At 36.9% G+C, this 14,707-nt stretch overlaps 1 protein-coding gene across 1 annotated transcript in view; it reads left to right on the top strand.

The window, feature by feature from the left end:
* LOC141813668 (alpha/beta hydrolase domain-containing protein WAV2-like) overlaps positions 1 to 14,707 on the top strand; it is a 36,027-nt gene continuing 21,320 nt past the window's right edge. The window contains exons 1-5 of the mRNA XM_074701636.1: positions 1 to 334; positions 14,066 to 14,101; positions 14,185 to 14,263; positions 14,397 to 14,451; positions 14,539 to 14,655. Coding sequence (XP_074557737.1) covers positions 97 to 334; positions 14,066 to 14,101; positions 14,185 to 14,263; positions 14,397 to 14,451; positions 14,539 to 14,655 — 525 coding nt within the window. The 5' untranslated portion in view covers positions 1 to 96. The remainder of the gene's footprint in view (positions 335 to 14,065; positions 14,102 to 14,184; positions 14,264 to 14,396; positions 14,452 to 14,538; positions 14,656 to 14,707) is intronic.

The raw sequence follows: 14,707 nt of genomic DNA, 5'->3' as shown, positions 1-14,707 counted from the left end.
CTCCTTTTTCCTAGAGGCAAAGACCGTCGAGGCCTGGTTGCGGGAGCTCCTCCCCTGTCGCCGGCCAACTGCTCGACCGAGTTCCCAGAGGCAGCGATGGTATCGTTCCTTAAGGCGCTAGTGTATGGTGCGGGCGGTGTGGTGGTTGTTGGGATGGCAGCGCTGGTGGCGTTGCAGGAACGGTTGGTCTACGTTCCAGTGCTCCCCGGGCTCGCCCGCGCCTATCCCATCACGCCTGCGCGGCTTCGACTCGACTACGAAGATGTTTTCCTTCACGCTTCGGATGGGGTCCGCCTGCACGCCTGGTTCGTCAAGCAGTCTCCTTGGAAGCCAGGTGGATATGCGACCTTTTTGATCACCATTGTTCATTCTAGGGATTTTCTCTCTATTTCTCGGGACAGATGTCGATCTCCTTCAAATTTCCTGATCCCTTAAATAATGGAGGACATTTTTCGTTTGAGGAAAGGTTAGGTTTTGTGATTCTATTTGGGTAGATCTAGAGTTTAATTTAGGGTTCTTATATATGCTGGCCGCCTTACACAAGAAAGTATACTTTTTTTGAGTCGACCAGTGTATGGACTCTGCATTACTAAGTCCTCCCATCGTCCTTTTTTTCCACTTCTCAATTCTACAATTTAGGATCGGGCATTATTATTAACTATTTTCACGGTAAACTTGTCCCATCTTTCATCTAAGAATCTAGTGATAAACTGTGCCAAACATAACTGTTAAAGTGAGCCTCTTGGTTTCTTTAGAATTCCCTTGCTCGGTTTATCTTGATGAAATCAGTTGATTTGAAAAAAAAAAAGGAGAAAAGGTGCAGCTAGAATAGCACCAACATGCAATGTTTCCACCCTGGGGTATTAAGTCCTCCTACCAACCTTTTTTACTTCTGAATTCTACAATTTAGGATCAGATATTATTAATTATTTCCATGATAAACGTGTCATCCTCCATATAAGAATTCAGTGACAAACTTTATCATACTTCATGGATCAAGTGAGCTTCTTGATTTCTTTGGATTTCCTGTGCTTGAATTATCTTGCTGAAGTCAGCTGATTTGAAAAAATGTGTGCAAAAGCATAAACATGCAGTGTTGCGTACCTCTTGTCATGTGTTTTATAAAATTGAATGCATTGCAGAGGAAAATGCTCTCTCAATTACAGTGTTTCTTGTCTCTTCAATTTAGAAGAGATGTTTGATTGGAAGAAACTGACACACGAAGAAGTCTTATATCGCGGTTCTAGACTCGGGCATGACTTGGGGTGGGTCTGATTGAATTGGGTTGCTACCCATATGATGCCCTAAACCATGTCAGCTATCTGAAGAGGCAACACAGAGGTCATATCATCTAAGCATACACAATATGTCTATATATCCATTTGAGCTTAGAGAATCCCATTTGAGCATGGGCAATATGCCAAAATGTCCACCCCTTTGAGCCCATGGTAGTCTTAGAGAAGCTTGTCTTAGCATTAATAAGCACGAGGCTGAACACAAGGAATTAAAGGGGCGAAACAATTCAACGAAAGATCTTCTTATCCTAGAGTGAGGTCAAATTCAAAAAACCCTTAATCAAGGTGCTGATAAGATGTCTATCTACTTAGTGTGTGAATCACACTCTGTATGTTGATACCTCAAACATTCACCCACCTAAATACAAGGTCAAAATTTGAGAACCATTGTTTGAGTATGAATGTACATCAAATGTCTAGTCATTTGAGTGTGAGGTTGGACTTGAAGAATTCCCATTTTAGTATTGGCAATATTTCGAAAGGTTTGCTCATTCAAGTGTGAGGTCAAATTTGAACAATCTTCATCTGAGCAAGGGTGGTATGTCAAAATGTTTACCTATCTAATCATAAGGATGATTTTGAGAATCCTCATCTAAGCATAGGAAATATGTCGAAACATCCCCTCATTTGAGGGTAAAACTATATTTAACCCCCAGTCTAACAACCATTGATACATTAAAACATTTACTTGCTCAATGTGGGATTGGATTTAAAAGACTCTATTGAAGTGCAATGAGTTGTCCACATGCTTAGCTCAAGATTTAAGTGTGAATGAGATTAATAGATTGTTCGTTGGGCCAAAGAGATGGAAAAACATAAGCGTGGAAGAAAGAAAAGCTATTTTATTAATTCAATAACTTTGCAACTCCAAGCTTGGTCAGATAATAGTAAGTTGGCTCTAACCATGAGGAAACCAACAATTACAAAAGCAACAAAATAGAATATATGATTAGACATTTGAGTACGTAGGCTTGATGATTAAAGAAGGTATTAACTTGAAGATGAATTTGAGTTTTAGCCAAAAGATAAGGTCACCTGAGAGATGTCATAAGAGGAGTCTTCAAATAGTAGGGCACCTCGTGAGACATCTCTCAGTTGCCTTGAAGGGAACAAATCGATGTCTAATTGAGGATAGCGGTGAGCAAAAGTTCGGTTAAGTCGAATAAATTGATTGAATTTAAAAATTCGGTTCGGTTATTTTGGAATTCCGAGTTTTTTTTTTAAAAAGATCAGTTAATTTGGTTCGGTTTTAAATTTCTTATTCGGTTAAACCAAATAAACCGAATTAATTAAAATAAAAAAATAATTTATAAATTCCTAAGTAAGTGAACTTATAAATCCCAAACTAATTTGTAAATCTCCCATAATACTTAAAAAATTTGATTATTTCATTTAATTTGATTTTCGACTGAATTAATCGATATTTTATCGATTTGGTTTGTTCGGTTTTTATTTGAAAATTTGATCGATTCGATTAGTTCAAAAAAATTCGGTTCGGTTCGGTTTCTATTAATTCGGTTCGGTTCGGTTTTAACCGAATACTCACCCCTAATTGTGGAAGTGACAAATATACTCTAAAAGTGAAAAAGGCTTGGCTTAGACAGACCTAACTTTTTGTTTTCGTAAACTAATTGCAGACCATGTTAAAGGCCACGAGAACATTAGTAAAACATTATATGTTCTCAGAACTCAACCTCATAGATTTTTAGAATAAGAAAAGAGTAAATGCCTCTCTTGCAAAGGCCAAAGGAATATTAGTAAACTACATGAAGCATCCACGAAGATTGAAAGGAAAGCTAGTGCATTGTGAGACAACCACATGAAACACTTTATGCGATGGTGAAGCTTCCTTAGTTCCATAAGTCAATAGCTCAACTGACCTTATCCTTAGCTGAGGGATGTGGTAGTTGCTATGTTTGTCGAAGGAAAGACATAAGGAGCTAGGCTGAAAGGAGCCTAAATTTGAGCTCCTATTGCTCTATTTTTGTTGATAACCCTTTGCTGTTTATAGTATGAAGCTTTGCTTTTATCATTGAATGCATCTTAGGTAAAAGGGCAAGTTAGGAAAAAGGGCAAGTGGCAAGAGCAAATTGGATTACACTTGGAACAAGGCAACTTCTTATCATCCACACCATGCCGCTTAAATAGCTCATTTCTAAGGGGATAGATCATTTGGTGTTGCAACTAAAACTATGCTCACATTAATGAACCTAGAGCCCTTACGGGAGGTGGGAAAGCTAGGTTTAGAGAAAGCTTATTGCTTATGTCCTCACTAAGGCGTGGCTAAGCTCTAAGATCTCAATGCATGGTAAAATAGGGTTATAAGTTGCTCGGGCGAATGTAGAAGACCAACCTCTTGAAATCCCCTTTCTCGATTACGAGAGTTTCATTGTATATTATATGTGCTCAAAACACAAATCTTGCCTAAGGATCAACTGTGGCCCTTTTGACTCCAACTGAGAGGTGATTAGAGGAAGAATAGATGTTGCCATGCCAAGCCAAGCCAATAGTAAGAAATGTGTATAGAAAAATAGTTTTTGTTACTTAAAATGGAAATTAAATTATACCCCTTGATTAGTATGACAATTAAAGATCAACTTGGATAAATAAATACAAAATATGCCGACTTGGAACAAACATAAATATGAGTTAAGACATCCAAAAGGACAAAAGTAGGATTAGGTTAGTTGTTATTTGGACTAGTCCATAACCATAACTTCTTGTTATTTGTGGGGTATTTCAAACTAGTCTCCTTGGTATATTGACATTTTCATTAGCTCCCCCTATAGGTTTTTACTTTTATTCCCAAGGAATATCGGCCTTACTTTGGCCTCCCTAGGCTTCTCTTGATTGACATTAGAAGGACCACTTACTGTAGGTAACAACCTCCAAAGATGACCACCTTGGAAGCTTTGAATGCCGTTATTGAAGACTAGCTAATTTGGTAGATCCTTATAGATGGTCAAGTATGGGGTACACCTATTTGGCTTGGTGTAAGGCGTTTGTGAAATTGATCCTCACAATTACGAGTACAATTCTATTGTAGCCCACCTTGAAGCATAATTGACTCCAATATCAAGTGGTTACTTGGTGCTATACCTCCTTGATGTTAGCTTCTCCCTTCTTATGGATCTTTTTCTTTAGCTCGACTATGTGGTTGTTGACCTTGGGCTCTTACAACTCTTGAGCATTCCTCTCCTTTGCAATGACCCATTGATCGACATGTTAGGTCATAGGCATCTTTAGTAGCCTCTTGTGTCGGGCCATTGATTAATGATCGTATAACTATAAAGGGTGAATAACACCTTGACCTGTAAATTAAAACTGTTTCTCCTGTGTAGTTTAGAACAAGGTTAAAACACACTGGGGATTGAAATTTCGAGCTGTATCACGCGATACGGGAGAAATTTTTCGTTCCGGCGATAGACCGGCACTAGCACAGCGGTTCCGGCTGGGAGACGCCTTCGGAGGTGTTGCCTGGGTGCGGCGACGCCTTTGGAGGTGTTGCGAAGGCCGGAGGCGTCATGTGGCCTTGGTGACGCCTTCGGAGGTGTCGCCCGGGCCCGGCGAAGTCATCGGAGGCGCCGCCCGGGCACGAAGACGCCACCGGAGGCGCCATGTGGGCCCAATGATGCCTCCACGCGCGGGCCGCGCTTGATCGGGAGTGAAGCAGTCGTGGTTTTTGGGGTTTTAGATTTTTTAACTTAGGATTTAATTGAGGTTTTAATAATTAATTCCTTGCTATAGTTGGGGATAATTTAAGTAGGCTTTATTAAAATCTATAAAATGATCTTATTATTTTTAAAAAATATTTTATTTTTTATTTTTAAATATTTAGATTAAATTTTTTATTTTAGTTAATATATCTTATATTTTAAAAATACCGAAACTATATTAATACGGTACCGAAACTGTTTCGTTTCGGTCCAGGACCGAAACCTCGGCACGACTCGATATTTTAAACCTTGAAACACACATTAACTTTTCTTCGATTGTGCTTATGAATATTTGTAAGGAAGAGTATGCATAATGGAATAATCATAGTAAATATAAGCAAAAAAGCAATTTGCTAACTTAAGTATTTAACATGGTTTTGACCGCATGTCCTACTTCACTACTGCCTAATGATCCGTTTGGTGGATCAAGCCTAAAATCCCCACTATAGAATAAATCCCCTTTGTCACAGTTGTAGAAACCTTGTACAATTATTTCTTATATAATATAAAAAATAAAGAACAAAGAAGATATTACCAGTATGAGCCGTAGAAGTCTTAGAATGAGCGTTTAATAGACACTTCTTGTGTATAAGTTGTATATTCAAGTACCTTTTCCCGCTATTTTTAGTAGTAAGGGTAATTTCAAATAGAGCATAAAATTGCTCCTCGAATAGCTTCTAGGTAAGATTACTCAATCAAAATCCTGATAATGATAACTTATCGACCAACGAGTGATACCGAGTCGATTCTATAGGGATTTAATTGCCATAATTTTTTTTCACTCAACTGCATCTAGTCGACTAACTTGGATAAGATTACAAGCTTATCTGTTAACAATTTTAAACTTCAGTTGACTTTACGAGGATCCAATTGACCATCAAACCTTGTTCAGTTGACGTTGGTGTGGTTATCTTTTGATGACCTATGACTCAACTTAACTAACACTCCAATCGGCTCAAACTAAACAAAAAGGCTTTGCTCGAACATAGGATTCTAATCAACTAGGATGCCAACTAAGCATCGAGTTGACTGGGATAAACATCAGTTGAATTATTTCTATTTTTGTTGGACATACACATCTTAAGGACTTCTAAGATAAAGCTTAGCTCTAGACTATAACCAGGAACTCATGTTCCTCTACAGAAGGCTCTCAATCAAGTTTGTCTAACCTTAATACGTGAATCGTAAGATTACAAGACACAATCTCTTATAGTTCACTATCTTCACGTTGTCATAGGCTTACGTTGTCAAAGAATCCACCTTCTGTTAAGTCCTCAATCCCTCAGTTGCAACCCTTTTCTTGCTCGTTATGATATCCTTTGCTAGGTCACCTACGAAGTCCTCTTGCGATTGTTGTCTAAGAGCTCACTTTCTATTTGGTCCTTGGTCTCTCCAATGCACCAAACTCTCAGTTGGCTCCATATGTTATCCTTCACTAGGTCACCTACAAAGTCCACCTCTTGTAACTCCATAAAAATTGTTAAACCCAACTCCATGCTCATTGTCTTGTGGTCTTATACCATCCTTTGTTGATCTTTAATGGACTTTTGAGTTGCTGAGTCAAATAACTTAGCTGTGTCAAGTTAGCCAACACAATTTAACTTTGTTGAGTCAGAATCTCCATGAGCTTTGTGTGCATTCTATCGAGTCCTTGCAAACTTCATGCACCCATTAGTAATATAGAAAAACCTAACTTAAAAGCGCTTTGCCTAATAGACCAAGACATCTTGATCAAACACGACCACTTAAGAGATGATTGTAGTAATAATCTCTATCTTCTTAATATTTGACAATCCTATTATTGATTTCACCTAAGCTAGGATTTTACCAAGAGAGATAATGTTTACTAAAAAATTTCTTTCGTCCCTTTCGACACATTTCAAAATGATAATTTAAATTTATGCCCATGTTATTGATCTTAAACTAGCTGACTCCATCTAGTGGGATGAGACTTTGGTTGTTGTTGTTGTTATTAATCTTAAACTATAAAATAAATATAGTAAAAAGAAGATATATTTATTTAAGTCCAAAATATGATAAATAATATTGTTTTGGCTAGCATACTCATTTAGAATTATTTTTTTTAAAAATTAGCATAATAGTTTGGTTATGGTCAACTAAAGAATATTACAGTCACCAATTATCGAAACTATCGGTACTTTAATTTTTGAAGAATTTTTAAAAATCATAAAAAATTCTAAATTTTTGAAATTTAACCAATATGATTGTTTTACATAGTTTTAATAGGAAAAAATTATTTTCATAAAAAATCAACATAATTTGTCAATTTGGCACAATGTTAAAAATATGCTAAATACTTTAATAGTGTCAATTTTGAAAGTGTTAATGTGAAAGAGTAAATATTGAGCTCGAATCTTGACGGAAAGGTTTTATAAAGTGACAGTTAGACCTGCAATATTATATGAATTTGAATGTTAGGCTATGAATTAAACAAACAAGCAAAAAATTGAAAATATAAAGATAAGGATGTTAAGGTGGATGTGTGGATATACGAGGATGGACAGAATAAAAATGAGAATATTAGAGAGAAAGTTAGGGTTATGCTTATTGAAGGAAAACTCTGAGAGATACATTTAAAATGATATAAACATGTACTTAAATGATTAATAGATGCTTTAGTTAGAGGATGTGAGGTCATAACAAATATGCACATTAATCGAGGTAGAGAGAGATCATAGAAGAGTTGGTTAGAAATAATAAATAGGATAAAATTAATTTAAATATGGATGATGATATAGCAGGGGATTGAGTCCAATGACGTAGGAGGATCCCTAAAGCCAATCTCATAGTGGGATAAAGACTTATTGTTATTGTTACAAACAACAACAAGCATACATTCTTCTACATCGATTATGGGCATTTAAGCTATAAATAACAATAATTAAAATCAAACAGTAGACGAATATCATGGCATATTTGATGAAGTAATTAAATTTTAATAGTTTGAAATTTAAAAATGTTATTTTAATTTTTTTTGCAAACAACAACTATAACAAGTAAAATAATTATGCAATTGTGAAATGTTTTTATTGTTAGTGTAATTGTGCCCTAAGTGGTCATATTTGACCAACGTGTTTTGTGTCTTGGGTAAATGGTTTATGTTATGTTTGCCTGAATGATAGATAAGATGTATTTAATCGTGCAGGCCCTTGGCAAGATGCACACAATATTCATGGAGCTTGTAAGGTTAAGTCGTGGTTGATGATTTGGCATAACCAAGTTGATGTGGCTTGATGGCTATAGGACATCGAAGGGACCGCAAGATGAGTAGCATCGAGGTGGCAACTTTGACGACAACCACAAAAAGTGGACTATATGTGAACGAGTGAAGGATGATACGACAATAGAATTGAGGACTTGGTGCATATGAGGGACGAAGACTTGATGGGAGATGTGACCACTTGGGAAAAGTGAAGCTGTAAGAGCTTTGACGAAGTAGAAAAAGATGGACTATATAGGTGAGTGGGTGAAGGATAATATGTTGGACAAGCCGATTGCTTGATGCATCTAAGGGGCTGACGATATGATAGGAAGTGAGGTAAAGATTCAACAAGTAAACTCTTAAATGATTTATGACAGAGAGTGAAATGGTGAAATGCGTGTATTTTGGAATTCAGGTAGTACTTGACTTAGGTGATGACTCGATTATTAGATTGATCATAGTCGACATTTAATCAATTGGAGGTCGATCCCATTCCTAGTCTACTAGGGTGTTGAGTCAACTGGAGAGTTGATTCAGGGAAAATTACAATCGTCAAATGACTTACGTGATAAAATGGCTTAGTTGATTGGAATTAGAGTGTTTCGATTGATAAAGTTGTTGCTAGGCAAAGCAGTTAACTGAAATCAAGGTGAGTTGACTAAGATATTTTGCTGACATAAAATTAAAGTGATTGTGAAAACAATTGACTGAAAATGGTTGACTTGATTGGGCTACAAACTAGAAAAGTGAAGCTTATTTAAAGACAAGTTGGAGGCTATAAATCGACAACCATGGAGAGCTTGCAAGGGTTGGTGGAATTGTGCTTAACTCCAACATCCTTACGCTCTTAGTGGCGATCTAATTTCTAACCTAACATTGTAGTTGTCTTCCAAGCTTACCTTGTATTCTCATTCTTGTGAGAAGATTATTATAAAGGTCTCTCCACATCTGAGAAAGCAAAAGATAATGAGATTTAAGAGTGGCTTGCTTTTAGACTCATAGGTTGTATGAATTAGGTTTTAAACCATATAAATTCCGTGTGATAGCACTCGCTTTTGTGAATTATTATCCTCCGTATTAACTTGTTTGATTGACCTTGCTAAGTATTAGTACTAGTAAAAGCTTTTAAATTTAGGCCAAGACTTATTCACCCCCTTTAGCTATATGGGATATCAACTTTATCAATCCTAACATCTATGCATGAAACTAATCCTAGTGTGCCAATTAACTCGGATTGAATTCATCATTCAATCCTACTCACATACCCTAAATTCATTTAATATGATGAGATCTTATTCTTTAGTATCCAAAACCTATTGGTTCCAATTGGGTTTATGAGGTGTTTACTAGAGAACTTTCTTGGATACCTTTTTAGAAAGGTTTTATTTGGGTGTTAATATATCTAGACCCATAACTAAAACCATAATTAAATGCAACTCTATGATACAATTTTTTAATATTGATTTATATCACAATCCATTTATTTCAAAATTAGCCATTTATTTCTTAGATTCATCTATTTTTAATCAATTATTTTTTATGAAAATTATGAGTCGGTGAACAAAACGTTACGTACATTTACATTTTGCACTCCCCATTGATATTAGCCTTGGTTTTTTTTTGTTCTTTTCACTTTTCCTTGGCATGGATCTTTCTTATGGTAATGCCCCTCATTGCACATCAAATAATGCTTTTCGTTTCTTCCTTTTTTATTCAACTTTCCTTTTTTGCATGTGTACACTTATTCTTATAGTATCCCTTTCATTGCTTCCACAACAAATAATGTGGTCTTTTGTGTTGCTTTAGATTGTAAAATTCGAAGATTTGAGACAACTTCTAAAATTTCTATCTTTGTTGACTTTGATGGATTCTCATCTCTTGACAAAGTTGATACCTTGTTACTTGGATCTCTTATTGAAGAGAATTACACATCTTCATTTTTTTGTCTTATAGATTAAACCTTGATCTTTGTGCTCAAGTTCTTTTTGTGTAGTTTTGGATTCTACAATAATGTCTACTTTGTCTTTAATCTCTCCATACTTTTGAACTTTTGGTTCTTGCATTGGATTTTCATAAAGAAGAGTTATATTTTCCTAAAAGATTCACAATTTTATAGTCTCCAACCTCACTCAAAATAAGATTAGGTGAAACAGAAAGAATAATATCAACTTTTTGGTTACCTTCGTAAAGCTCAGTTTGTTCATTTGTCTGCTTGCTTTTCGCAAGAATTCTCCTCTGTTTTGTCTTTTGGGAACTTTATATCCATATTCTAAAGCAAGATCTTCCTGCTGACTCTCGACTTAAATCTTTTCTAATTGACTCAACTACATTTATTCAACTAAACTGATAACATTATAAGCTTATTCGCTAATGGCTTTAACTTCAGTTGATGCATACCTTGTTCAATATCCCATTTTAGTTGACTTAACTAGCCGCTTTAATGAGTTTCACTTTCCAATGGTCTTATGAATTGACTCAATTGACATTCCAATCAACTTAAACCAAATAAAGAGCAAGATTTTGCTCGACCACAAAATTTTAGTTGGTTAGTTGCCACCTAAGCATCCTAGTCGACTAGGACAAACATCAACATACTCAATCTTTGATTTGTTCGACTTACACTTAATAAGCCCTGATAAACCTCCAAGATCAAGCTCAGTCCTAAATTGTAACTAAGAACTCATATTCCTCTATCGAAGATTCTCAGCCAAATATATCTAACTCGAACCTAGAAATTACAAGATACACAATCTCTTACAACTCACCATCTTCAAGTTGTCCCAACTTTACGTTGTCCAAGAGTTCACCTTTTGTTAGGTTCTCAGTCCCTTAGATGCACCAAACTCTCAGTTTGCTTCACATGTCATACTTCACTAGGTCACCGACGAAGTCCACCTCTTACATTTATAGTCCAAGAGTATATGTCTCGTTAGGTCTTCGATCCTTCGGATGCACCAAGTCCTCAATTTGTTCCATATGCCATGCTTTACTAGGTCACCTATCAATTCCACCTCTTGTGACTGTTGTCAATGAGCCCCATGCTTTTCGTTGAAGAGTTCTTTGAATGTCCCATACCATCCTTTGCCAATCTCTTGCAAACCTTTGAGCCAAACCAACTTGTCCGCACTAAGTCAACCAACACAACCTTACCTCGTTGAGTCACAAGCTTTGCAAGTTTCATGTGCATTCTATTAAGTCCTTGTAAATTTCATGCACACATTACTAACTCAGGACAACTTTTTTTTTTTCTTTTATCAAACACATCAAAACATGCTCGTCGAACATGATCACTTAGAGCATGATAACACCAATTTAGCTCTTCTTGTAACTTTGTCACCTCCTCTTGGAAGGCATTACTAGTTTGCCAAGCATTATTCATCTCATCCTTAGGGAAATTATTTCATTGACGGTGTTGAATGGATATTTCATCCTAGAGTTTACAAGCGGCATAGTTTTGGCCCATCATGATACTTTCATCATGGGTCTAATCGAAGAGGGTGGTGATAAAGTGGGCAACCAAAAGATCTGATTGACATAGGGAGGCTGAGATGACACTTACTATAAACCAGTGACGGTTGAAGTAGGAGGAGATAATGTTTGAGAGATGGAGGGAAGCTCTCAGACCCCACTTTAGAGTGATCTCTCGGGCCAACCAAGGGTTTGATCCTGCTTGTTAGAATCCCCACCTTAAATGAACAATAGTGTTGGGGTCAAGAAGCAGAGATTGAGCAACTTCAAGATTGAGCAAGTCCTTCCTAGGAGGAGGGGAAAGGGTGGATGGAGCTATAGAGCCTGAGGCTAAGGTATCTGTGTCTGTGTGTTCTTAGGTCCAACTTATGGCCTCTAGGAGAGTAGTGTTACTTTTCAATAGCAGTGAAGATGCAAGCTGGCAAGGAATGTGATCAACATCCAAAAGAGAGAGTGATTGCGGCTTCATGCAATGGCATTCTCTGGATTCACTTTCGCTGGACCATGAGGCAACCTGCTTCCTTATGCTTTGCTTTGAGTTCATGTGTTTGAGGGCCCAGGGAGCATTGTGAGATGAAAGCTAGTCCCTTAAGGGAACATGAGATGTTTAAGAAGGTGATGGTCATCGGTTGTTGGATAATGAAACCGCATCCTTATGTCTGGAAAAGCAAGAGACATAATCATCAGAACCTGCTGTAGAAAGCAAGGGAAGAGAAGACTCAATCAACCCCTACCTAGTGACCTAGAGGGGCATGGATGATCCTGACTTTGACCAAACATCCCTCATTGACATTTATCAGACAACATTGATGGTTCTCCTTCAGCCTGCCCAATATCTCCTTCTCAGATCTTCACCGGAAGGGATGCCCTCAGAGAGCTTCAAAAGATACCAATCAACTAGGAACCCCTATTCTTCTCTAAGCTATAAGAGTCTTTAATCTTTAATAGAGCTTTACATATGAAACTTAAAACCTTGGGAAAAAAGATGTAAAAGCTTAGCACTAGAGTTGTAGTCCTTTAAACAAAGAAAGAATAAGAGCTCTGACCTCAAGTCACTTCAGAACGCTACCAAACCAACCAAGAGTCTCTAATCCTTAGGTGTTATGCAGGACAAAATGAGCTAGAGTCTCTATTGTACATTGGTGAAAAGGGGCAAGTAGAGAGTTTGAAGCCACTTTAAGCGTACACACTTATGGATGAAATGCAACTATGGTAGTTACAAGTGTGAGAAGGGGGAATAAAAGGGATGAAAGTGTCATTTATAAAGTAGTTCCCTACAAATGGAAGGTACAACTCCTTTAGCTGAGCCATGGATTATGATACAATTATTCCCTTTGAGTCTCTGTTAGTTCATTAGCAAGGTAGACAAAGTTCGGGACTTGAAGTAGAGAATCTTTTAGGGGAGGATTCGTTAGAGGAATTTGAGCATGGGATGAAAATTTTTCATGATTTTTTATTCACTCCTACTCCCTTAGTCGTGGTCTTTGCCTGGGTGGGGGTTGAGGCCTTATTAAGTTGGTAATAAGGAATGAGGTTGATATGAGACAAGACTCAACAAGGGCGAAGGTTGAAGAAGGGAGTCTAAGTAGTTGGAGATCCGAGCATGGTGGAAAGCTTCAAAACTCCCAGGTTAAGTGTTCATAGCGTGGTCCTTTCCATTTATAGGGATAAGTTGACAGTTAGTCTACCATGACCCATGTCAGCTATAATACAACATCTAAGAGCCAACTGTGTGGCATGACATGGTTGGCCTAAGTCTCAAAGTTGAAGCAATGGACATTAACTACATGCAATTAATGCCATATACACTGATAGCAACCAGATTTGGAGAGAATTGATGACACCCAAAGATCAAGCATCTCTAGTGTTGACAACTAGTGTCTACTTGATGACGTTTTTAGAATTTTCTAGATAAATCCAACTCCTCAAGGCAACTTCTGGGAAGACTAATAATAGATTCAGTAAAGTGCAAGCCATGCTTTGGTCTAATCTGAAGCTTGACTTGTGTGGCTTCAGTTCAGTGAAGCCCACTCCTGGTGAGGCTGAGAATACCCTTTCCTTCCCCTCCTCCCTCCATAAAAATGAGCCATTATAATAAACTCATAAAAAGGTATTTAGACCTAAAAGATAAAGTATATCTTTATGTAAAATTATTTATTGCTGTAGGTTCATGTTGATGTGTTTCATAGAAATAAAGTTGTTATTCATTTAATTGTTAGATGTGGTGCTTTATATATCTTTCACTGGTTAATCTTTTGCTAGTCTTACTTCTTTTGTTTTTCTTAATTACTTAACTTTCAATTAAATAAGGATGATTAGGTTTTTACCTACAAATTATTTATGCCGCTTCAATTGTTCAACAGGTCCAACAATTCTTTTCTTCCAAGAAAATGCTGGCAGTATCCTAAACATCTCAAACTGTCTATATCTTGTAATTACAGATATATATCTATTTCTTAGATGCCTTGACTTAGCTGCTTAGATATTGCTCACCGTCTTGAATTTGTACGGATAATGATGCAGAGGCTTCATTGCAATGTGTTCATGCTTTCTTATAGAGGGTATTCTTTTCAGATACATCTTTTATTTTATTTTAGTTTGGTTTATTAAATTTGTTCTGACATGGAACTAAAACCAATCATTACCTAATCTTGTCTAATATAGTCATGCCTATATGTATGCATGATTGAACAGGTACGGGGAAAGTGATGGCTACCCATCACAAGATGGCATTATAAAGGATGCCCAGGTTTGTTCTTTTTATTTGCCCCTTCTTTTGTGATTTCTGTTATGGGACTATTAATTATGACTAACAAGACTTTACTATCATAATCAGGCAGCTTTAGATCATCTTAGTCAGAGAATTGATATTGACCCATCAAGAATAGTGGTCTTTGGGAGATCTTTAGGTGGTGCAGTTGGAGCTATACTCGCGAGGAATAATCCTAATAAGGTTGTTGCCCTTTGCAGATATTATGTCGATCCAATCCTAATTATTTATTCTC

This window comes from Curcuma longa, chromosome 20 (assembly GCF_044706935.1).
Source record: "Curcuma longa cultivar G26 ecotype Majalengka, Jawa Barat chromosome 20, ITB_CL_G26_1.1, whole genome shotgun sequence".
In the NCBI taxonomy this organism is placed as follows: Eukaryota; Viridiplantae; Streptophyta; class Magnoliopsida; order Zingiberales; family Zingiberaceae; genus Curcuma; species Curcuma longa.
This window is presented reverse-complemented; position numbering and strand designations above follow the sequence as displayed.